The sequence below is a fragment of the Centropristis striata genome, chromosome 21, assembly GCF_030273125.1.
Source record: "Centropristis striata isolate RG_2023a ecotype Rhode Island chromosome 21, C.striata_1.0, whole genome shotgun sequence".
NCBI classification, from domain to species: domain Eukaryota; kingdom Metazoa; phylum Chordata; class Actinopteri; order Perciformes; family Serranidae; genus Centropristis; species Centropristis striata.
The window spans coordinates 23,486,993-23,511,316 of record NC_081537.1 but is presented as its reverse complement, the minus strand read 5'-3'; the positions used below and the strand labels follow the sequence as shown (position 1 = coordinate 23,511,316).

Sequence of the window (24,324 nt, the reverse complement as noted above, 5' to 3'; positions counted from 1 at the left end):
AACCAGTGATAAGTACTGTACTCAAGTATAGTTTTGAGGTACTTGTGCTCTATTTAAGTATTTCCGTTTTATGTAACTTTATATTTCTACTTAATTACATTTTAAAGGTAAATATTGTACTATAAATAGAGACAGGTGTAAAATAATTAGGCCTATAATTAGAGCAGTGTACAGATTGTTATAATTTTTAAGTTGAAAACTATTCTGATGTTGCATTTGTGTGCACTGTTGCATTCTTCTTGCATCAGAATCTGATAGCAATGACTCATTTTCTCTCTTCAAGTCAGTCAGGCAGTTGATTGGCATTTTATGTATCCAATCAGATCCTCTCAATTAACGACAGACCAGCCAATCAGCGTGTCCGGGGGGCGGGCTTTGTGACCAAACGTCTCAGCCAGGTGCGTTGGATCATTTTGCACAACATGGACACAGGTAGGCTAAAGTAGCGGACTTTAATTTAGTTAATTCACAGAATATGGGATGAAATTAAATGATACAAGGGATATTATTTGTCGCCCGCGACTGTGAAGCACTGTTCCTGTTGGCATCTGTTTGTTAGTATTTAAGCAGAATATAAAATAAAAGAGCTGCGTGTGGTCCGCAGTGTTCTCGGCTTGAAATGTTTGGTAAGTATTTTGTTTTGAGTGTTTTTAGGCAAGATAAGACTATATTTGTTTATGCGTGTTGCAGATATTGTAGCAGGTAAATTAAGACGCGAGTAAACTTAATTAAACATATCTTGTTTTCGATAAAAACGCGTTAAATGTCGCCTTTGTGACGCAGCTTTGCACGCGTTTTTAGCATCGCTGTCAGTGAGGCTGCTGGGGGAAACCCCGAGGTGACGACATGAGGACTCTCTGCTATTACGGGTTAAGTTTAGTGACATGCAACCTTGGTACCAACACCATGTGACATCCTGACTCTTTAAGTGGGTCATGAGTCTGAGCTAAATAAACCCATTAAATCCTGTTTATTCCCCCCTGCAGAGACAAATGCAGTATATTTGTTGTCCCTGATGTAAAGTGAGCTGCAGAGAGAGGATGTTTAAAGTGTGAATGCATCGCTGTGTGTTTCCTGTGAGGCTCAGACAGGTGAGAGAGATGCAACATGGGCAGGAATGGAGCAAAATGTGACTCCAGGAAGCCGAAGAGTCAGCTGTCATGTCAAACAGCATCCTGCATCGGTGAGTTTACTATCTACTTGCAAATGTGAACATAATCTAGTGTACATTGCCTGAGGTACCCTTGTCTTGTCTTTGCTGCTGCAGGCTCCTCCAGCTGGAGCTGAGCCCCTGGAGGAGTGTGTGTGAAAGGGGACCCCGCCAGCCTCCATGGCTCACTCGTCAGACCCGTCCCGCAGGGAGAAGACCCCCGGGACCCAAGGGTCACACACGGCTACACGCAACCTCTTACGGAAGAAGGAGCAGCGCCGGCGTGGAATCCGATCCTCCTCACCCATGGGCCGGGTCATCCTCATCAACTCTCCGGTGGACGGTGAGGAGCAGCTCTGCAGGCTGCAAGTGAAGGACACATCACAACCTGCAGTCTACTGGAATAATAATGATGATAATAATAATAATAATAATAATAATAATAATAATAACAAGAAGAAGAAACTCTATTTTTAAGAGTGCTTTTCATAGGTGTAGCTCAAAGTGCTTCACAAAGAAAATGCAACACGTTAAAACAATATGAAGCTTTATTTAATAGCACTTCTATTTATATAAGACAAAACAAATTAAAATTGAACCAAAAAAATTGAATAAGTTATTAGTAGTTGTTGTGTATAACTTTTTACATCATAAGTAGGTGAAATAAAACAATATAAAATACTATAAAATTAACCAATAAATAATAATAAATGACATTCAGGCTGTAAAGAAATTGTGTTGTAAAAAGAAAAGAGAGCACATTAAAAATAAGAAAAATAGTGAAATATTATAAGACCCTAATTAAAAGTTAAATAAGTTTAGCTGTCTAAACTAATTTTCATTTCATTTTTTTATTTTAAAAATGTTATTTTTGTGTTAAAAAATAAAATAATAAGTTGAATATAATAAGAAAAACACAAATAAGAAGCGAATTAAAGTGAATTAAGTGAAATCAAAGAAGTTGGTTTTCTGTTGTTTACTAATAATAAAAACTTTGAATTAGTTTTCTCTTATTTTATTGATTATTATTTTTTAGTGATTTTTTAAAACTATTTTACGTATGTTTATGCACCTATCTGGAAATGGGCACTGAAATGTATCTGCTGATCCATATATGCTCAAAAACAGTGAAAAACCACCACTATGGTTTATTATGAATTGTCAAATAAGATGGAGTCAGATATGATTATCATTATCGTGATTAACATTTATAATTATAATAATACAGGAATTTCCCCTGAGATTTGTGACCATTAATGTGTTATTGAAGCAGCTTCATGTGGTTTCAGGAGGAGACGACAGTGAGGACCTCCATACGATCACCGTGGATAAGAGTGTGGACGGTAAGCTCGGCTTCAGCGTGCGAGGCGGCTCCGAACATGGACTCAGCATCTTCGTCAGCAAGGTGGAGGACAACAGTACTGCAGGTAAACTAACACGCCACCAGCTGGAGAGAAGATGGTCTCTAACTGCTCTTGTTGCAGTATTGGTGTGAGTTTTTACTCCTCTATGTGTGTGTTCAGAGGAGGCAGGCCTGCTTGTAGGTGATAAACTGGTGGAGGTGAACGGTGTCAGCCTGGAGAGCATCACGATGAGCAGCGCTGTGAAGGTGCTGACGGGAAACAACCGGCTCAGGATGGTGGTGAGACGAGTGGGCAAAGTCCCCGGCATCCGCTACTCCAAGGAGAAGACGACCTGGTGAGGAAGAGCGAATCCTGTTGGTTTTACCTCACAGAAAATATTAGATTTTGACCGATTGTGGGAATCTTCCAGGGTGGACCTGATCCACAGACGTATGGTGGTGGAGGAGAGCGGACAGACGCCTTCTGATGCGAGCTCGGGGAGCGCCCTCCAGCGGATCGTCCACCTCTACACCACCTCAGACGACTACTGCCTGGGCTTCAACATCCGGGGAGGGAAGGAGTTCGGCCTGGGCATCTACGTCTCCAAGTAGGTTCCTCTGCCACGGAAAACATTTTCACCTAGAGACGATTTTTGTTCATCTTCTGTCTAAAACATTCACTCATTAACACTCTGCACCCAACAACCTGCCAATTAGTTTGAAAGGTTTTCTTTTAAAAAAAATTGCTCCACCAAATCCTGCAAAAACGGAAATTATCATCACATTTTAAAATTTCCGAACAAATCAAACCATTGTCCGCAGAATTAACCAAATGTCAGCTTAAAATGGTATTTCATCAAAATTACTTTTTTCTACATGTCTCCATTAAAAGTTGGTCAAAAAATAAACTGTTTGCAATAAAAAGATTCTTTATAAAACATTAAATTCTGTGTTTCTCAGCGCAGCTGTGAATCCACCAGTAACTCAGCTGAGACCAACAGTCACATAAGAATAATTCAGTGAAACTTGGACAGAAGTTCAGGCTGTTTACGCAGAGCAGAGAGGAGAGGACAAGAACGGTTGTAAAAATATATATAAAAAAATGTATCAATACGTATAGGATGTGGTGCTTTTTTCCCTCTAGGTTTCGTAACACTTGTTGGCACTTCTTTTCTGTATAAATTCATTTTTTTTTTCCAATTTTTGTAAGATTAATTAGCAAAGAAATTCAACTTGTATTTTTTCCTTTTGTACAATTTCTGCTATTTTATCTGTTATTCTGCACAAAATCCATTTTAGTTCTTCATACTTCTAGTCATGATTGTGCTGATTCCATAGAGCTGCAGAACTTGTATGTCGTGGTGAAAAACAAGGCTACAGTGAGTCAGATGTGACCGGAGTTCAGAGGGTTAAATACTCACTCGTGTCTCTTTGTTCCAGACTGGATCCTGGTGGTCTGGCTGAGCAGAATGGGATAAAGATGGGGGACCAGATCCTGGCTGCCAACGGCGTGAGCTTTGAGGACATCAGCCACAGTAACGCTGTGGAGGTGCTGAAGAGCCACACGCACATTATGCTGACCATCAAGGTGAGAACATCTGACCTGAAACATTCGGGAGAGAGTCAAAAGTGAAAGGTCGGAGGATCAAACGGCAGCGAAAGCAGCAAAGCGAAGGGACACACCTTTAGGCTCCTTTTGTTTTCTCTCGTCGGTGTCTTTGTGGTTCTTTGCATTCTTCTAAACATTCTCATCCTGGTCGACTTATTTTGCAGTAATACTGAAGTTGTAATGTAATGAAATAGCATGTTTATATGGTGCTTTACAAGAGTTTTGGACAAGGCTCAGCCAATCACAATCAAGCACTGAAACGGTCTGATTCAGAAACATGTTTTTATTCCTGTAACACAGGAGCCAATGATGCAACATTATCCTTAAAAGGCAACATGACAAGAAAACTCTCCTTAATGATTCCACTATTTTCACCAGTTTCACCAGATGAAACAGGAAGACGTGACAAGTAATTTTTAAGAAGTTTTGAGAGTTTTGCTTAGAAATGCCTTTCTTAGTATATTTAGATTTATTTATTTTTTTACATTTTTTTATGCAAAATGAGTGATTGGGGCTCATCTATGCTGTCAAAATAATCAGCTTTTTGCTTGTTTTTTTGAAAAGATAAATTGTCATGAACAATAAATGTTCTTGAGATGGGAAGTCATCCAATTTGTCAGAAAAAAAACAGAAAATCTGCTGTTTATAATCCTTTGGTGCATTAGTGAAGAAGCATCTTTCATCTTAAATAACATGCTAGTAGAAGTAAAGTTGAATGTTTGGTGTTGAATTCAGTTTTAAGTCTCACATTTCATAATGACTCTTTGTCAGACGACCTGACACACATTTTACTTTCGGACCTGTTTTCTTTCTACCTTTCCTCCTTTAATTCTATCACACGCACCCCAGGAGCTGCATGGTCACACACACACAGCCGCTGTGTGTGTGTGTGTGTGTGTGTGTGTGTGTGTGTGGCAGCGCCCGACAGCTGGCATGCAGTCGTAATATTCCTCGCTCACTTTACTTGTCGGAGGTTGGGTTTCGCGCTGTGAAAAACAGCCAGGCCGTGTGCATTATTCACCAGGCAGCTGGGATCAGGTGCTGATCAAAGCTTACAGCTGCGTTTTGTCTTTAAGTTTTGTTCCGGCTTCCCTCGCTCTGCCCCGAGCAGAGAAACTGAAGAGTTAGAAAGCATCACGACTATCAAAGGTTACAAAGTCGACAAGGGAAATGTGTTTCTGTGTGAGGAGGCAGAGGTGTGTGTGGTTTATCTCTGTGTGCCTCTAGGGTTACTCTTTATCAAATATAGCGATCCCATAAAAGTTTCAAGGTCTCTACTGTATCTTATTTGCATATCTGTGGCCATATCTCCACAGGAAGCAGGACGATACCCGGCTTATAAAGAGATGGTGGCAGAATACAGGTGGCTCAATAAGCGTATGTATCTGCTTTCTTCTCCTCCTCAAGTGTATAATTCAGATGCTGAGAGCTCAACACACAGCAAAGAGACACAACACAAGCAAACATAAATATCTGCATCAAGTTTACAACACATGCACGACATCCAGAGGAAAAAATACCTTAATGACACACAAATACACCAATTTAAAGATGCATAAATGCCATTTAAATACGATCAAGGAAGCTCTGCAGATGTTTGAAGTGGAGACTCTACATGTGAATAGGGTCATTTTTTTAACTTCTAGATATAACTGTGAAACTTCCCCAGTTTATTTACATTTAGACAATATTTGTTTTGAATTACAAGTTTTCTGAAATTTTAGGTTTAGATCTGCAGATAAGGTGTGAACTCATTACATATGCACTAATTTGCATTTACTTCCAGGACATACATTTGAACATTTGATAAAGCAAATTTAAAAGTTAATATTTTAATTTGTTATATTAGATTCAAAGTTTTTTACTGAAGAAAGTTTGGATATCTCCTTTTATCATTTTATAAATCAGAATATACTGTCAAAAGCCATAAAGGGAAAAAAAAGGCATGTTTTTAGATACAAAATGTATAAATCAGGTTGTAAATGAGTGGAGCTGAAGTTGATTTATGAGAAAAAATATTTTGAGAAAGCGGCCGTTGAAGATTTCATACATTAATGCAAATTACTATTTATTTGAAGACTCATAATATTGTGGAGAGAGGGAGCTTTTGAGGTTTAGACTACATTTGCAGTACTACACTCTGCAATAGAACGCTAACTTTTAGTGAATTTAGGAGAAATCTACAAAATATAGTAAAATATTGGTGTTTTTTTCAACATAACGGATGGATAGCCGACTTCAGTAACTTCATAAGCTAAAAACAATGTCAATATCTTTGTGCTTTTAGTGCATCTTGGAAACTTTCTGTGGTGTTGTAAGTTTCTTGTAGCGTTTTTTCTTAATGTTGCACATGAATCATCAAATTGATTTGTCAACAAGTTGGTTAATGATTTCTAAAAATGCTGCACATGTTGTCAGGCTGGTAAAAACGTGTCTGCAGTGTGTTTAGCTCAGGGCCTCAGTAGCTTCATTATCTAGAAAGCTGCATTCCTCTCCGTTTGCTGACTGAGCCTATCAGTGGATCTGTAAAGGCCTCAGGGCTCACTGATTATCCTCAGATACACTTGAATGAGATTATCTCTTGTTTTTTCCATCAGTTGCCAACGGTACTCAGAAATCTTCCTCCCAGGGTTCAGACTCCAACTCCTCGGCCTCCTCTCTGTCCTCTGGGACTCCTGTCAGCTCTCTGAGTGGCCTCTCGCAGGTCATGTTCCCTCCCAGCATGGCGTTCGCCTCCGACATGGTGGACGTCTGCATCTCGACTGAGGACCAGAGGTCAGGGGCCTTTAATTCCCATAAATGATGGCGAAGAAACAATAAGAAATACCAAAACAACTCTGTATTATCTAGACCTTTATACTCACTTTACAGATTAAAGCAGCATGTTTAGACTCATTAGCCGCGTTTGAAGCAAATTTTGAAATGTCACATTAAAGAAAATGTAAATTAGTGAGTTTCCGTCAGCTGGTTTAGAGCGAGTAAACAAAGCTGCAATAATGTACTTTGGTCAGCAGGTGGCAGTGTAATGTGTTACTGTAGGCTAATCCGTCAGTAAACAGGAAAAGAAGAAGAAGAGAAAACAACAAAGAGAGAAAATGGAGAAGTCTTCAGGAATTAGATTCAACTTCTAATTGTTCTTTCATGTCAGAGGAAACAGCCGATCACTCATGAGAGTTAAATGTTTGCTACGTCAGAATTTATTCAGAAAAAGTGTTTCCATCTCCTGAAAAAGACCAAAAAACATCTCAAGCGAGCGTAAAAACTTGTATGCATATTTTTGAAATTATTTTCTATCAAGGTTTTCTCATGAGAATCTTCAAAATGCACAGAGAATATATGATGGTGGCACTTCATCTGTCCAGGTCTGACTCAGAGCGGACTGAGACGGCCATGCAGACGGACCTTCCCTCTCAGAGAACGGGAGCAGAAACCACTCGCAGCCTGGGACGGACCACTCTGCTCAGAGACACGGCGATCCGAGAGGAGAGCAGCGAGAGGACAGAGTCCCCCAAGACGGCCGTGCTGCTGGCTCTCAGCAGACCCACCAGACCCATCAGCAGGTCCCAGAGCCAGGTCACCGTGGCAGGTGAGGGGAGGAGAGAGCAGGTAGCATCAACAAAAAGCAGTGGTTGTATCGCATAAATGACCGACTGTTCAAATCCAATCACAGAGATCAAGCAGAAGAAAGAAAAGAAGCAGAAGGAGAAACACCCGGAGGAGAAGAGCACCCTGCAGCGCTCCAAGACCTTCGTCAACCTGCTGTTCAGGGGACGCAGAGGACGCTCCAAGTCCCCGTCCAAGGATAAGGCTGGCAAAGGTAGCTGCACTCCCACCTAACTCATTGACAGTTTTTATCGAGAAAATAACAATTGAAAGCACATAAAAAGAGCATATGAAATAATTCTCATTTTGAATACATACAAAAGATAAAAACAAGACAAAAACAAAACAAGTACAGTTAGAAATTAAAGAGCAAATACAGCTTCAGTTCAGTCTATACAGCAGCTTTATCCCTCAGGGCCGGTTCAAATATTGTGCACACTTGTACTGCTTAGCGCACAAAACATGCTTTTTTTTTAAAGCAAGCTATAAAAAAAAAAATATTTTGCATTATTATATTATACTTTCATTGAACTGATTTTTTTCCCCTACATCTGATCTAATTATTGATATCAAATACTAATTGATTTTTAAATATTTTAACCCTTAAATAAGTCAGAAATGAGACCAGCGAATAAAGCTGGTTAAATCTTATTCCCAGGTTGAGCTCTGCTGCCTGCTATGTTCAACACACGGCTCCAGATGTTAAGAAACTTAGGATGTGCATTAGACAAACTGTAATTTCAGCCATACGTTTAAATAAAAAGTACAAGTAGACAATTTTCTGAATAGCCTGTAAAGATGCTGCCGTCTGCTTGGATTGCTGTGTGGAGAAACAATCGCACAATAAAGGAGGTTAAAGCTGTTTTTATAATACATCATTTACTTTTAAAATTGTCAATATATCCCAGAAAAAGACCAAAACCAACGGTGTGTCATTCTGTCTATTAATATTTTCTGACCTCCCTGCTCTGTCTGTTACACTTCACACACCAGACCCTTTGACTCCCTTTTTACAGTAATTTCATTAAACAGAGTGCCACTGTAGGTTATGCAACAGGAACAAATAGTGCATTTGTTAGGGATTAATCCGCGTTTGGAGGTGTAGTGAGTGTTTCTGGCAGCAGTGCTGTGTATTCTGGATTAACTCAAAATAAACTACAGTGTGATGAAGTAACATTTCACCCAGTGTAGCAGTCTGACTCACTTATGTGTTTTTAATAGTCTTGAGACAGAAATGGAGCTCTGTGTAATAAGATACTTGTTTGCAGGATGCAGTCATGGTTGCTTGTGATATGCTGGAATTTGTTAATTAAAAGAGGAAAAACCTCCCTTCACCGATTTGACGGACTTGAAACACTAAAATATGTGCGCTTATCTCTTTCCCAGTTTCTCCTGCTTCATGCTGAATAGTTTCAGACATTTAATGAGTCATGACGTTTTAGTGATTCTGCAGCAAAGCAAGCAAGCAAAGAGCTTTACAGGCTGGATTTTGGGCCTCTAAACACTGACCGATAATATTTATTCAGACTGTAACTAACCACTAAAGGTACAACTTAAGGTACATTTGTTTGGACAAATATAATAACAAAAATAGCTGATAAGAGTATAATTTAAGAGCTGATATCTAGACATTTTCTATGTTTTTCTTGATTATAACCAAAATCATTATCAAGAAAACCAAAAATTATTACGCAAGATTAGACAAAGTGATTTCTCTTCAGAGTTGTTCTGATCATTGAATTTGTCTGTCACCTTTGACATCTGTATGTGTTTTGATACTTTAATTAAGATCCCGCACAAGGCTGCAATTTGAATCTACATTGTCCAGTGTTTATCTTCAAAGACTTTCTACAACAATAGTAGTTACAATTTGAATAAATCTGCTCTGTCACTGTTTAGAGGCCCAGAATTCAGCCTGTAAAAGTTTATTTTACTTATATTAAAACAAGCATCATATGACCCAGCTCTGATTCTCCACTGATGTTTTCAGGGGGTCGGCAGGTCGCTGCGACGCCCAACACAGAGATGCTGGGGGTGGTGGAGGACATGGCCCGCAGGCTGCTGACGGAGGAGGAGGTCGCTGCTGTGATGACGACCTGCAGAAGGGTGAGAAGATTTATTCACAGCTGCAGACAGACCGAGAAGTTTTTAGATGTGCTGACCTTTGGACTGCAAAGGATAAAGTGCTGAGTCACTATGAACTGGACACTAAATAGCTGATTTTTTTATCATTACTCTTCCACAGTACGTGGCAGAGCGGTCAGTGGAGAACCTGATACGCCACCTGCTGGCCGTGCTGGACAGACCGGAGAAGCTGCTGCTGCTGAGGGAAGTCCGGTAAGAAGAGCGAGGAGAGAGAGAATAATATTAAATTTAGCCTAATCTTCTGATTCAGTGATAAATATTCAAGTTGCCTTCCAATCAAAGACGTGTATTCTTATGTTTGAGTCACTTAAAACGTCTCACCTTGACCTTTCAAAGTTTATCACTAGAGAGGGGTTTCACTCATCTACTGTCAGGGACACTTTCCTAAAATCTGAGAATCAAACATACACTGGACAAGCTAGAATCAGTTAATCGCTGCTTCAAAAAGACGATCAAAAGCTGTGAAAAGAAACCAAAAACCTCCCAGATGGGAGAAAACACTGTGACAAAACGGTTTCTTCAACCTGACATCGTCACTAAAATATATTCAGAAATACACATTTACATAAAGGTTCCCTTTATGCCTGCATTTTTATAAATGTGGACAAACTCAAAATAAACATTTGTGTCGGAGAAACTGGGACTTCCAGCAGGAGATTAAAGATTTATCATGATCATCTCTAATTCAAGTGTTTCACAATAAGACACTGATGATTTATTAAAAATACTTTGCAATGAAAATGACACTTTCTTGTTTCTCAGGATGCTTCTTCCTCCTCCAGACCTGAGTGCGTTCAATGGCATGGTGACGCCGATCGAAGTCGAGGCCTATGACATCCTCAAGTATCGCTCCAGTGCGTAAAATGCAATAGAAATCAGGTCTGAACCGTCCTTGTTAAACTATAATCTGTAAGTTTTATTTTTCCTTTTTCTCTGTGTTTCAGTTCGAACTCCACCTCTTCGCTCGCCGACATCTAGTCGAGCACCCAAACGGCGTCTCATCACTCCGATCCCCGGTCAGAGCCTTTCATATTAACTACAATAATACTTCAGTTTTAAGAACTTTTGGATTTTAGTTTAATATTCTCAGAAAAAATGTCTAGATTTCACTTTATTATGGTAAAATTTTTGGGAGGTTTGTCTTGCTTCCAATGGCTGACACAGATATATACAGTACATATCATTTAAAAATTCCATTAATTAACTGGAAACTGTGTGCCATCCATTCATCCCAGGCTGAATTAAAAGTGCTCAGAAAAAGATGCTGATTCTGTTTCCATGCAGATTACAGAGGAGGCTTTGAGCTCCACAACGCTGAGGAGGTGGAGAAGGAGAGCCACCTGCTGGAGGAGCTGGAGAAGCTCAGTGTGTCTGGGACCCGGAGCTCCAGGGAGAGGCCCCATCCCTCCAGGTCCTTCACCCCGCTGCTGGACATACCTGTGGACGGGTACGACACGGAGTCCAGAGACCTCAGACCCTCCTCCAGCGCCATGCTGCCCAACTGGCTGCTGGCCCGCAGCGACGACTCCCGGCCTCCCCTCCGCACGGACATCGGCACCATCCGCTCTGTCCACTTCGACGAGGTCTCGCTGCACTCGACGTCGGACGCCTCGGAGAGAGGACGGTCTCAGTTCAGAAACGGACACTCGCAGGGAAAGAAGGAGAAGAGTGGAGACAGGAGTAGAGACGTGGTGTTCACGCTGCAGAGTGCCGCTCGAAGGAGTCGCCCCCCGCTGTCGCAGGTGTTCAGACCGAGTCGAGACAAACGAGAGGCGAGTGAACAGACGAACGGACATCAGGCTGAGAACGGACTCAACGGCTCCGAGCCCGAACACGAGTACCAGCTGAAAACTGTCTGCATCTCCAAGACCAAGCAGTCGCTGGGTAAATGTGTCTGATTAAATGTTACACCCATATTATACATATGTTATACTTTAATAGTCAATGTGTTCATCATTTAAAGGGTCGGAACGATCGATATAAAGATATATTGCCTCTGACCCAAAGAGATGTTTAACTTTAAATAGTTTGGTTTTATGAGTCCAGATTAATCTGAGACATTTCTGCTTTCACACAACAATCACCCCAGTATGATGTCATTTTAAGGTATTCACAACTTTGAATTACAACACTAATTTCAATATCAACACCAACATGAACAAACACCAGATCATAAAAATACTAAATGCCAGGAGTGGGATGATAAAATCAAGCGACATTAAGTATCTAAACGCTCCTATTAAAGAAACACTTTGTAACATTTTGTCCTGTTTTTGTGAGCAACGTTAAAGAAATGTAAGAGACAGAAATACTGGACCTGGACAAATCAAGCCAAAACTATCCACTATCTACATAATACTATATATATATATATATATATATATATATATATATATATATATATATATATATTTATTTATTTATTTTTTTAAATTAGGAAGATGGTAGTTGAGTATAATTTGCAGCTTACAACTTTAAAAGGCTTATTTTTATACCATCTTCATTCTTGAATATTTCTCCTCTTCATATGCAACACTCTCCCATTCTTAACTTTAATATTAAAAGTGTAACTGCACTTTACCTCTTTACTAGTGCAGTGCCTTTATATTTGTGTACCTTGAGTACCAGGTGTCACTGACTGTCAGTCATGTTGTTTTGTTGTTTCAGGCATCAGTATATCTGGAGGGATGGAGTCGAAGGTTCAGCCGGTGGTGAAGATCGAGAAGATCTTTCCTGGAGGAGCCGCCTCCACCTGCGAAGTTCTCAAGGTGACACGACCATTAATTCACTTGCGGGTCGGATCCTAACTGGACCTAATTTACAGATTAACAGTTCCTAAGTCAACGTTCCTATCCTAACTTTAAAAAATGGTGCATTTACCTTCTTAAACAATTGAATAGACATCTTAAAAGAACTGACTAGTGTTATCCATATGGCTGCTCTTTTATTGATTTTACAAAACCAACAAACAGGCAAAACTTGTGGCTTATAGCAGACGTTAACGATGTGGTTTGATGACATAATGCCCAGTAGATGCCTGCAATTCGGCCTGTGATCCTGCTGTGTACTGAGCTATAAAGGCCTGATTTAATTCTTCCTTGGCCCATGCTACAAACTTCCACCAAGTATCATAAAAACGAGGCCTGTGTTTTTTTTTTCCAAAATCCTACTGACAAACAAACCAAACTGAAAACATCAGAAGTAACTATCATTACTTATTTTGGCAAGCCAGAGTAAATATTTAAGTCTTTCTTTCTAAAAAAAAAAATGAATTTAATGTGTTGTAAGACTTGCAGATGCCCTTTTGACTCGATCTGAGTGTTTCTCCTTTAATGTCTTTGTTGTCCCCAGGCTGGGTTTGAGCTGGTGTCCGTGGACGGCGTCACCCTGCAGGGCGTCACTCATCCGCACGCTGTCGACATCATCCGGAAAGCCTTCAGCAACAAGGCCAAAGACCCCATGGTGTTTGTGGTCAAAGTCCCCAAAAACATTCTGAAAGGAGACTGACACTCATCGTGAGTTTAGACTAAACACTAACACTGATCTGAGGTCAGGTACATACTTCTGCCATTCACCTTGTTAAAGTAAGGATTAAATACACAATCACAACTGAAGCTGAAGCAGCAGATCATCAGTCTACAGAAGAAGATGAAGAATATGACAAGAATATTATCATGAAATACTCAAAAAAGGAAACAAAAGACATTTACAGTAAAAACATTTGAGTCCAGAAAGCCTGAAATCATTAAAATGGTGCTCCTGATGCCTTAATATTTCAACGCAGGAGCCAATGCCTGTCAAGAACATTTCTTTTTACATTCAATAGTCTTTATAAAGTAGTGCATAAGTGTATGTTTATGTTTCAAAATTTTTAAATGGTCAAACTGTAACCTGAGTGCCTTTAATGCCCTTCTGAGACTGAAGACAGTGATGATAGACATTATCGATTTGTTGACACACTTATTGATTTACTGATAAATTTTCCATGTGGGGAAAAAATAGTCTGACACATTGAGTCAAATGTGTCAATGAAATGAGAGAATATTTGTACAGGAATTGTTTTTATTAAGTTTTTCTGAGTTAAAGGAAAACTGCTATCATACAAAATGATCATTTTTATAAATAGGGCACACTGGTCGTGGACCAAAACTTTCGCTGACTTTGAGAGTTGTAGTTTGGACTTGAGGGCTCTGTGGTCCAGAACTGATTTTTCCAATTATTCCCACACCACATGAATGCAGCATTGGAGTAAAAAAAAGTATTTCTTCTGCAGCATTCAGGGGTTGGTATTGTTTCAATTTCAGATTTCTGATCCTGGTTCTTATTGAGGTCTCGAAATTGAGAAAAACCTAAAACATTTCCACATCAGTTTCATCATGTCTTATTTATTCTGTTTCATGTCTGAAAGTGCTCAAGCACAGAATGATGAGACGTTACATTATTGGTTTACATGCTGTGTAAAGCTGACCGTTGGCTCCGATTAAACTTGAAAATGGATGTTTGTTTTGAGGTCTTGTACTTAAATCTTTTGTCCCAATCTCACAGTGAAGGGAAATACATGTTTATATAGTTTTACATGATACAAATCTCCTAAACTACATTAAATTGGCTCATTCATGCTGTTTCCTGCTTTATTAAAGAGACAGCCTTCCCATATTAAAGGGGAAACCTTTTACTAGTTCAGATGGTTTTCGATGGTAGATGTCTGCGATCTCTTGAATATAATAAAACAACTGCAATATCTTTTTCCACAAGTCACGACCAGATTAACTCAAGACGTTGTTGTGAGCAGTTTCATATCGTAACTATAACTTACTTTCCTACATAAAACTGCTCACAAGAACAACAACTCACTCTCAAAACAATCTTGATTGATAAATAACCTTACAGGTAAGAGATAAATGCATTTTATTGATGATAATTGAGTGATACATTTATTTAATCTGTATTTGATAGTGACAAAGCCAAGGCCAGATTTCTTTTCAACATTTAATATAATTTTATTTTCACCTTGTCCTGAAACGGGGACAGTTAGGGAGGAGTAGGTGGGACAATTTGCAGCAGGCTCCGTTTCCAAGAAACAGATGACACCCAGTTAACATTTGTAATCATAGATATCATTTTCCTTGTATAATCATACTACACACCTTTCAGACAAATATAGCCTTCACGTCGACAGGAGGACTCGCCCAATCACACCGAGAGCAGTCCTGTCCCTCTCACTGCACACAGACGTTATTTCATCAAATGGTATCAAAAAATGAATCATATGTCCTTTGACAGCTTCACTTTAATGTAAAGACGTGGATTATTTCTCTCATTTGTAAGTTAAAACATGAAATATTGGTGAATCAGTTTCTGGCCCCTGTGAACATGTTGAGTATGTTAATCTCCACTTTCATTAATCATAAGTGTCTGTGAGGTACTGACATGTTTAATATTGTGTTGACACATTTTTCAAGTTGTATTTTGTCCTTTTAACGAGGAGAGATCAAGAGTTTTATGGTATATATTTACATGTTTGATTAATAGGCTGATAAAGAACATTAGTCATTATGTTGCCCTCTGGTGGCTGGAAGTACAACAGGCTTTTTGGGGAGATATTTTCATGAAGTTGTTAATATTGGGCTTTCAGGACGTTTCTTTTCTAGTTGTGCAAAAGAACATTTTTGCAGACCTTTTTATGCTGTAGAACTGCTCATACTGTTTGCATTTGTTCATCAAAAATCATCAAACACACAGTGTCATCTTTTTCATGTCATGAAAGTAGGGCTTCAACTAACTAATAACTAATTAATCTGTGATGTCTTTAACTGTATTTATTTGACATTAATAGCCCAATGATATACAGTTTAATATGATAAAAAGCTGATTTAAACATTTGAGAGGCTGAAAACAGCAGATTCTGCTTGAAAAATTATTACTTTGCTCATTCATTATCAAAATAGTTGTCAAGTTGAAGCTCTACCTGAGGGAAATACTGTAAATTTTCACTGTGTTTTCACCTCATGTGCCTCCACTTTTGTCTTAAAAAAAAAAGAGAAATTCACCTGAAAACCGAGCTACTTCCATCGTCGGACATAAAAAAAATGTTAAAAAGCAACTAATCAAAAGCAAGATATTTTTTTGCAGTTATTGTCATGCACATTCATAAGAGTCGACTGTTTAATAACAGCCAACTGCTTTTCACTGACATATGGACATATTTGACCTTATATCAGTCTGTGCATGTGTTGACAGACGTTTAGCACGTTCTAATAATAATAATGGTACATGAATAATTAATAAAGCCTTAAACTGTGTGACTAAGCAAGAAATATTTTATGAAAATGATGAGCTCTCGCTAATAAAGTGATTAAACGTGGGGTTTATTATAAGAATACCATAATTAATAGGCTACATTTAGTAATCTGTGGCAACAAATCATTTCTAAAGCAAATCTTGCAGGTGGATCAGCGGAATACAACTCTTGTATAATGAGAGGAGTCTGCTCCTGCAGCAGATCATCCCGGTGCTTCACCTTAAACCCTGCTCGCGTAAAAGTTGTTACGCGGGAACGACGGAAACGCGTGCGGGTCCGGAGTGACCAGCTGTGTGGGAACCGGGAAACTGCTCCGCTGCTGAAGTGTCAAAGGTCTGATGTGATCCTACCTGCAGCGGCTGCTCCGGTTTCACTGCAGGACACCACTGCGTCAGCAACAGCTGTCCTGCAGCCGCGCACTGGCTGCCACAAGGGGAGAATTACGTCCTCAGCGAGAGCCTTCACGGAGCACTTGACTTTTTTTTTCAAAGTTTCGTGAATTCTTTGGAAATATTTGCTTTACCGTGCAAGGTAACAAACCCATCTGCCGCCTGTGCTGTTCTGTGTGAGCATGAAGATGACTCCTGCATGAAGCTTAGGGTATAAAAGTCTCTGACAGGCTGCAGGTGGAAAGATTTTACTTTTATTTAATGATTATTTACGTTTTGGTGCCATTGTATCGCTATTGGTGGTGAGTTTGCCGGTTATTTATCTTCATGCTGCTCTTTCTGTGGATGAAAATGGCTAATTTGGTTTATTCTTGATTTTAAGGTTATAGTTCAGCTTTTTAGTGTATTTAAATTGCTACGTCTCATTTGGACTATAGTGAAACGTAACTTGCACGATTTTAAGTAGTTCTGGTGATGGGTATTTTAAAAGTGCTTGTGAACTGTAAATGAAGCGTGTTTTTTCTCTCTTGGTGCCCAAAATAATCAGCTGCACCGCCGAGGAAATTAAACTTAAAGACGCGTTTTAATATGAGCGCCTTTGTTCTAATAATAAACTCGGACCTGTAATTGAGCTTAGGTCAAATTTGGAATTGGTAGATTTATAGCTTCTTCTCAGCGGGGTTTTTAAATGTGCGTGTTTGTGTTGTGCAGGTGCGCGCACATGCTGCGCTGTTTTACTCCATTGTTAGGGGCAGAACTGCGCATGAGCATCACAGCAGGTCTTCACCTGCCAGGTGAAACTCTCCCTGCAGCCACATGGCTGGTAATGTCCACTGTGGACAACCTGCTCAATCCCCACTATGCCTCCACCTCCCGCAGGGGCAAAGTTTTATTTTTAGCTCATGTCTTCATGGCAGAGGGGCAAGATACTGTGATGCTGTGGATGCTCCGTTTCTCTGCCGTTAATCCATGCAGCCCAAAATCAGAGGTGTGGGACTAACGGAGACAGCCTGGCTCCAGATCTTTGGACACGGTGGAAGACATGGAGACGTGGTGTTTATATCAGATGCTGCAGATGTAACAGGATGGGCTCCTGTGGTGTGGTAGTAGATGTGGAAGATCAGGTGGTGGTTTTAGGTTCTTAAAGTGAGTTTTGTTTGCACTTTGAATGTGAATCCCTTCTATGTTGCACTCTCCCCTTGTGTGTCGTTACATATGTGTTGGATGCTATAAATGACTTGTTTCTGTAGCCTTCAACATGCATAGCATGTGAAGATGTATCTGAGGTCTTCTTCCTCTGAGTGTTTGTGTGCCTTGCATCACATGTTCTTGGACGCAGAAGGTGTTGGTTTTGAGTTTCTTTCACCGAGTGATCCCATGTGACTGCTTGGCCAGGCCTCTGTATTTTCCAGAGTATTCTAAAGGTGAAATAAGGTTAAAGATAAGTACATCTTTTTTTCCCCTAAAAAACTCACTTCTGTTTAGCATAACTGTGTTTGAGTTATGTTGCATTCCCCAACTGAATATTAAGTGACAGAAATAATGTTTTTTTGTTTTAGCAACATGGTTCGAACACAAGCAGCTCCTTCATGGCTGTTTGTGTTTTTTTAAGGACATGATTGGTGTTATGGATATGATAATAGCTCCCCCTGGTCCCTCAAAAGCTGGATGGAATATTCACCATATCGTTTTCGAGTGCAAAGGCCAAATGGGTCAGTTTGATGCAGCAGAGACCTGTTTAGAAAGCAGCATGAGATTATATCAAAGAGCAAAGTTTGTTCTGCTTGATTTTAAAGTTTTAAGGGCATTTCTTGAGCTCTAAACTAAATTATATAGTTACACTGTCATGAAACACATAAATGCTGGTGACATTTCACACCAAATGTATAAAAATCTGCATTTTATGTTTTGAAAATGGCTCAACTCGCTCTCTTTTGTCCAGCCATTTGCTCTGCCACCCTCTGAGCCCCTTGACCACTTTTAGCATGTCTTTTTTCTTTTTATTTTGTTGCAGTAGGTGGAGTTAGGCTCGGACTTTGGATGCAGGTTCACTTTAATCAAACTAAGGTTCAGTTCTTCTTTGTGCATGCATCTCAGTTATGTGGTTGCCTGCCAGAAGCTGCAATAAATATAGTTTTTATCCAGTTTTAAGCCACATTTTTATGCTTTTTTAACTATTTATTTTAACCAGATGAAGGAGTTTAGACTTAAGACGTCTGGCTCTTAGGAACAAACTGAGCAAATGTTAGCATCAGCTCAGCTCCAGCCCCTCCGCCTGTGTGCCAAGCAGCATTGGAGAAACACAGATTATAATTCACTCTGTTCTAATTTTATCATGTGATTAATAAAGTATTATCAGCCTCATGTGGGTTCGAAGACGTTTGCTTCATCTTTTAGTAGGCTCATAACATTGCTGTCAGCCTTTTAAATGGCCTGCTATATAAACTTTTATTATAGTATAAGAAGTGACGGCTCACATGACTTCCACCCAGGAGGCTGAGGTTTGTATCTTTGTAATATCAATATAATATCATATAAGGTGCCCGAGATGCATACCATCAGTAACGTAAGGTATGTAATCCAAACTATGATCTTTTTTTTACTAAATCTAGCCGTTTACTTTTCCTATACTTGACCACATTGTTTTGGCACCTATAACCAATCTGCTACTGGCCAGTTTATGTTGTGATAACCTTCTGCACACAGTAGTTTTAACAGGCACCCTTTAACCCATATGTATGAAGCTGATAACTAATAATGTCCATTTAAAGGACTGATAACATTCAATACGGGTGGATAATTTGGCTCTCAGAAAAAACCTTCTGAAGGAATCTTAACCGGGAGAATCTGACTGCAAGGGAGGTGAAGACACCAACTCCCATCATCCCACAGTCCTTCAAAACATCACCACACTGTCTTTAAATATTAAAATATTGTGCGTTTAGTTTATTAGTCATCGACTAGTTTATGCTCCCACTCTGCTTGTAACATCACATTGTTATGCTCTTATTATCCAGGAGACCAAGTGAAACATTTACTTGGCACTGGTCAACCAGAAACACATTACTCAGCTGCGGCCTCTAATAAGAGTCTGGATTTATAGATCAGCAGGCCTATATGTTACTGTAAGCCATCCATCCATGTGAATGCATCAGGGAGATTACTCTAGGTCTTCACAGCTCCTCGGTATGCAGCGACAGAGGCATACCGCGAATGACGGCAGCTGTCCTCTTAGCAGCAACATAATGCATGTAGGGATATAGCGCAGGCTGCGTCCACTGATAAAGACATCAAAATAAGACTCCGAGGGCTTGACCCCGAGTAGTTACTGAGGCCACGAACATGCTGATCATTTACAGTCGTGCAGACATACAATGACACGGTGGGAAGTGGGAACAGGTGGAGAGGTCTCTGTTTAATGTGGCTCCCTATAGAGTTTGAAATACAAGGTTAACTGGTGGGTGACAGGGTGTTGAAGCAGGCAAGCACTGTGTTGCGATTTGACCCCGTGAGAAAACAGAGCGGACAGGAGCACAGCAAATGTCAAAGGACGTGTGGAGAAAAAGCCCTTGTTTGCTCTGTAGATCTGTTGTTTACAACTTAACCACATTCCAGGAGCGGTTTAGAGCGGAGACGTTCGTCATGTTGACATGGGACTTTGAACACTTCAGGGCACCAGAATTGAGCCAGCAAGTCATTAAAATATTAGGTCTTGATCATGTTGGTTTTATTTAAAGTCAAGGTAGAAGTTTTCTCCTACTACAGGAGAAAGATTCTGCTCATCTTCCGCTTCTCTCTGGTTTTATTTCAAATGCTTCTATCTAAGAACCAGATTGAGCTTCTCCGCCCGCTCGGCCTCTCATGCCGCTTGAACTCGAGCTACCCTTGTGACAAAAGCCAAAAGCTAGTTCGGCTGGTTTCCGGAGGTGAATATTGGCATTCGCATTCCACAGCCGGCTAGTGTAACGCAGAGGTGTCTACATTACATCGTCTATATCCTCAACTGGAATGTCACAGGTCATATGGCCTCGGCTGACATGCAAGGTGATATATATATTACTGTCGGAGGAAGGCTTCTGAAATCCAACTTTCACTCCGTCTTCCTCAGTTTGCCACCTGTCCTCAGAGCCACCGAAGCAGCTCGGTCCTGTAATGAGTCGATTGTCATCAGCTCGACTCTTAAAATCAAGAACTCAAGTACCAAAGTACAGTTTCATGGTTCTCGTATACTTGTACTCACTAGATTTTCAAAGGCAAATATTGTTCTTTAGGGTGCGTTCCAATAACTGTCTACCAAGTATGCCAGAAAAAGATTAAGTATGTCCCTATACATAGTATGTGAAATGCAGTATGCCAAAAATACCAGGATGTCCGACTGCATCCAGAAACATTTTACAGCATTGAATCCTCCGCACAGCATATGACAAAGTTTAAGTTCGGAATGAGGCATTAGTTTACTGATTAAGATTTTACAATAAAAAACATACAATAGGCTAATAAAATGACACATTGTAAAGATTAAACCAGTGGTTCCCAAAGTTTGTGATATTGTTAGCAGTTCCTCCAAAGACACAGTTCTCCTCTGAACTCATCAGATATTTTCATTTAAATAAAAATTTGAGACCCAAAGGGGCTGAATGAGCTAGAGTTTCACCAAAGATTGAAGAAAAGTTTGATTGTCATTTGTGTCTCAGAACTTGTTTGTTCTCCAATGTTCTCCAGATTCCAGTTCACTACGTAAACATAAACTCCAATGAACCAAAGCAGGTTGTAAGTAGCAGGAACTAAAAGCAACATTTTCTCTCCATCTCTGAAATGCCTCGCCAATATTGTGTGTTTTGCTGCGTTCACTGTCATACTCTCTTTTAGACTTCTCTTTTTTGCTGTGTAGGTAGTTGTTGCCAATGCTGGATTAGCAATTTTGTTTTTTGCAGGATAACTGGCTATAAATCAGGCTTTCACCATCTCCATCTGTAGAACAGCCAATAGACACAGCCTCTCTTTGACATAACCTTTGATTGGACAAAGTCTCCTGACACAACCTAGATTTTCTAAGGCCTGAAAAAACAGATTCAGAAAGAGGTGCACGTCCAGATCTCTGTCAGACCACTTGGATTTTAACATGCTAGAAGGATATTAGAAAATCTTTCGCCAAGGACACAAACTATTAACATGCCATATATAATATAATGAGTCAAAGGAACCATTTTACTGCAGAACGAGTACTTTTACTTTGCTGATAATTCTGTAATTTTCAGTAGAATTTTGAATGCAGGACTTTTACTTGTAGCTTAATTTAAGGCTCTGAGCGCCACTGATACGCCGTCTTTCTGGACACGTTTTATGATGACTTTAAGCGTGATATACAGAATCTATTTTGACTGATACTGAATATCGCACTCTTGAATAAGCACACGCTGGTAAATGTGGCTACAAAACTTAACGCGCCGCCAAAACGTATTATTTACCTAAGTGACGTGGGAGACAAGACAACAACCTCTTAGGGAGACTTTGGCAGGCTTTCAACAGAGGGTATTTATTTAAATTTGATGGCTTTAGCAGTAAACGGTGTGATGTAATGTAATCAGGAAATGTCGCCCATAAGCCACGCAGAAACACATCCATTCTCAGGATGTGTATTTTAAGGTTGGCTCACGGACGAGGGCAGCGGGGCCCACAGCTCCCAGAATGGGGGGCTTTGAAATGGGGTGATGAGGGGGAAATGAAGGCTTTGTAGGGAGCGTAAAGGACGTGTAGGTAGGTGTTTGGCTGCACAGGTTGCCTTGATATCAGCGGAAAAGACTTGTCTTTGGTGGGACTCTGACACACTCCAGGAGACCCTGTCAGTGAGTGTGAGCGATCGAGGACGGGGGCTTTGATGAGTGGTAGGGTTAAGATGGAACGATATAAGTCTTGCGTTGTATGAAAGGGGGATTTGGAGCCTCAAGTGTCATGTGGCGGGGCGGCGGGGGGGCTGTAAAGCAGCGGATAAGGGGTGTGGAGGCGGAAGCTTAGTGTGTTTGGGGCCCCATGTAAAATAGGAGGTACTGGAGAGAGGAGTCAGCTCGGTAAGATAAGTTGGCATGCTGGCCTGTTTATCGGAGGGATGTGAGGCGCAGAGCGAAGCCTCGGCCAGGAAGGAATGAGCAGAGTCATCGGGCCTCTGTAACACGATGCTCCGTCTTGATTGCCCGGAGCAGCTGGGCAGCCACCGTATCTGTGCGAGCGTGTGTGCGTCTCCTCACATGTGTGTGGACGCATCACTTGGTGCTTCGAGGCAGTTTGAGGAGGCTACATTAATGTGTGTGATCAGTGGCGATCGCTGTGTCTGTCTCTTGTTGCCATGTTGATAGCTGTCTGTGTCTCTCCTGTTTTTACAGCCTGTTGCCAGCTTGTTTGTCTCTTTAGGTAATTAACGTCTCGTCTGTATTCTTTGTGCTGTCTCTGTGTCTTATTTGCATCAAATCTAAAAAAAATTTTTGTAGACTTTGTAGTTATTTTATATTCTGTTTTTTTTAGGGTTTTGCTGCACAATTGTGCATCAAACAACTTTCCATAAATCCAGTTCTTGTTAGCTTCAGGCACACTTTTAGTTATGTTTGCAAATGCATGTTTAAGCTAATTTGCATTATACATTTACTAAATGTATAATAATGTTGCTTTCTGAAAAAGATTTTTTCCCTCTCAACTTGTTACACTTACGCAGTTATTGGTTAGTAATAAGTGGTTGTATTACTTCTATCAGGCAATAACACATAATGTAATAGAATAATTAGATAATGAGGCAAGGCTCTAAGTGAAACTCCAAACGACTGATATGAGGGGTGGACGGTCCATCCACTTAAAAGCAAAGTGGCTAAATTAAAGGGTAATTTACTGCTTCATTATGTCGGTGCTAGCAGCAGCCTAACCTTAGCTGCTCCAGACGAAACCAGACTGGTTGCTGAACACATCAAAGGATGTAAGTGAATGCCACTTGGACCGGGACACGGAGCGTCTGCTAAGCTAATAAGTAATCTGATGTACACAAGTAATGTCATGGTCTCTTTAGAACGGTGGGAAAGTCCAAGCCCTCATCCCGAGAGCGCCCAGTCATTTTGTTACCATCTTGACACTTTTAAGTGCTCGTGGTGAAGTGAGGGGTGCAGGGCAGAGAAAAGGGAGAGGGGGCAGGAGGGGTCTGGACATGGATCAAAGACATGTATGGAGACAAACTTTTAGCAAATCTTTTTGTCTTTTGAGTCCTTAAAACTAAAGTGTCTCTACATGTGAGCCCTCACAGTTCCACCAAATCCTGCAGGGACTGTGATATTTAAATAACCAACACAAGATGCACAAATATAAATATGACTCCATAAAATATATATAAGAAAATCACAGTAATTTAAGATAATGAGTAAGAATATTAAATACAGATTGCTCTGGTGGCCTAGAGGTTCTCTCTATTGTATTTCTATTATAATGAATAATTATTTATTATAACTTAATATCTCAAAATTATAAGAACTTTCTCAAGAAAATTACTTACTTCAAAATGATGAATTAGTATCTCAAAATAATTAGAAACTTACAACCACAGTTTCCAATTTTGGACACTGAGAAGCATAATAAAGACAATTGAATCCAGTACAAAGACAAGATATTTTAATTGTAAGACTGTAAATACATAAACTAATTCTTAATTTAATGCATTTAATGGTATTATTCATAGCAAAGTCACAACTTTTTGGAATTGCGGTTCTACTTATTTAAAAAATAACTGAGCAAGTTTCTCATTTTGAGATA

At 40.0% G+C, this 24,324-nt stretch overlaps 1 protein-coding gene across 1 annotated transcript; it reads left to right on the top strand.

Moving 5' to 3' along the window:
- The first annotated feature begins 404 nt into the window (after positions 1-404).
- LOC131960169 (PDZ domain-containing protein 7-like) lies at positions 405-13,739 on the top strand. Its single transcript, XM_059325420.1, has 18 exons — positions 405-626; positions 1,082-1,183; positions 1,268-1,493; positions 2,440-2,577; positions 2,674-2,848; positions 2,924-3,100; positions 3,933-4,080; positions 5,418-5,478; positions 6,699-6,876; positions 7,464-7,687; positions 7,772-7,918; positions 9,695-9,810; positions 9,950-10,041; positions 10,612-10,703; positions 10,794-10,865; positions 11,134-11,733; positions 12,517-12,617; positions 13,201-13,739. The coding sequence occupies exons 3-18, from the start codon at positions 1,331-1,333 to the stop codon at positions 13,354-13,356; spliced, it is 2,640 nt and encodes an 879-aa protein (XP_059181403.1). The 5' UTR covers positions 405-626; positions 1,082-1,183; positions 1,268-1,330; the 3' UTR covers positions 13,357-13,739.
- The last annotated feature ends 10,585 nt before the right edge of the window (positions 13,740-24,324 follow it).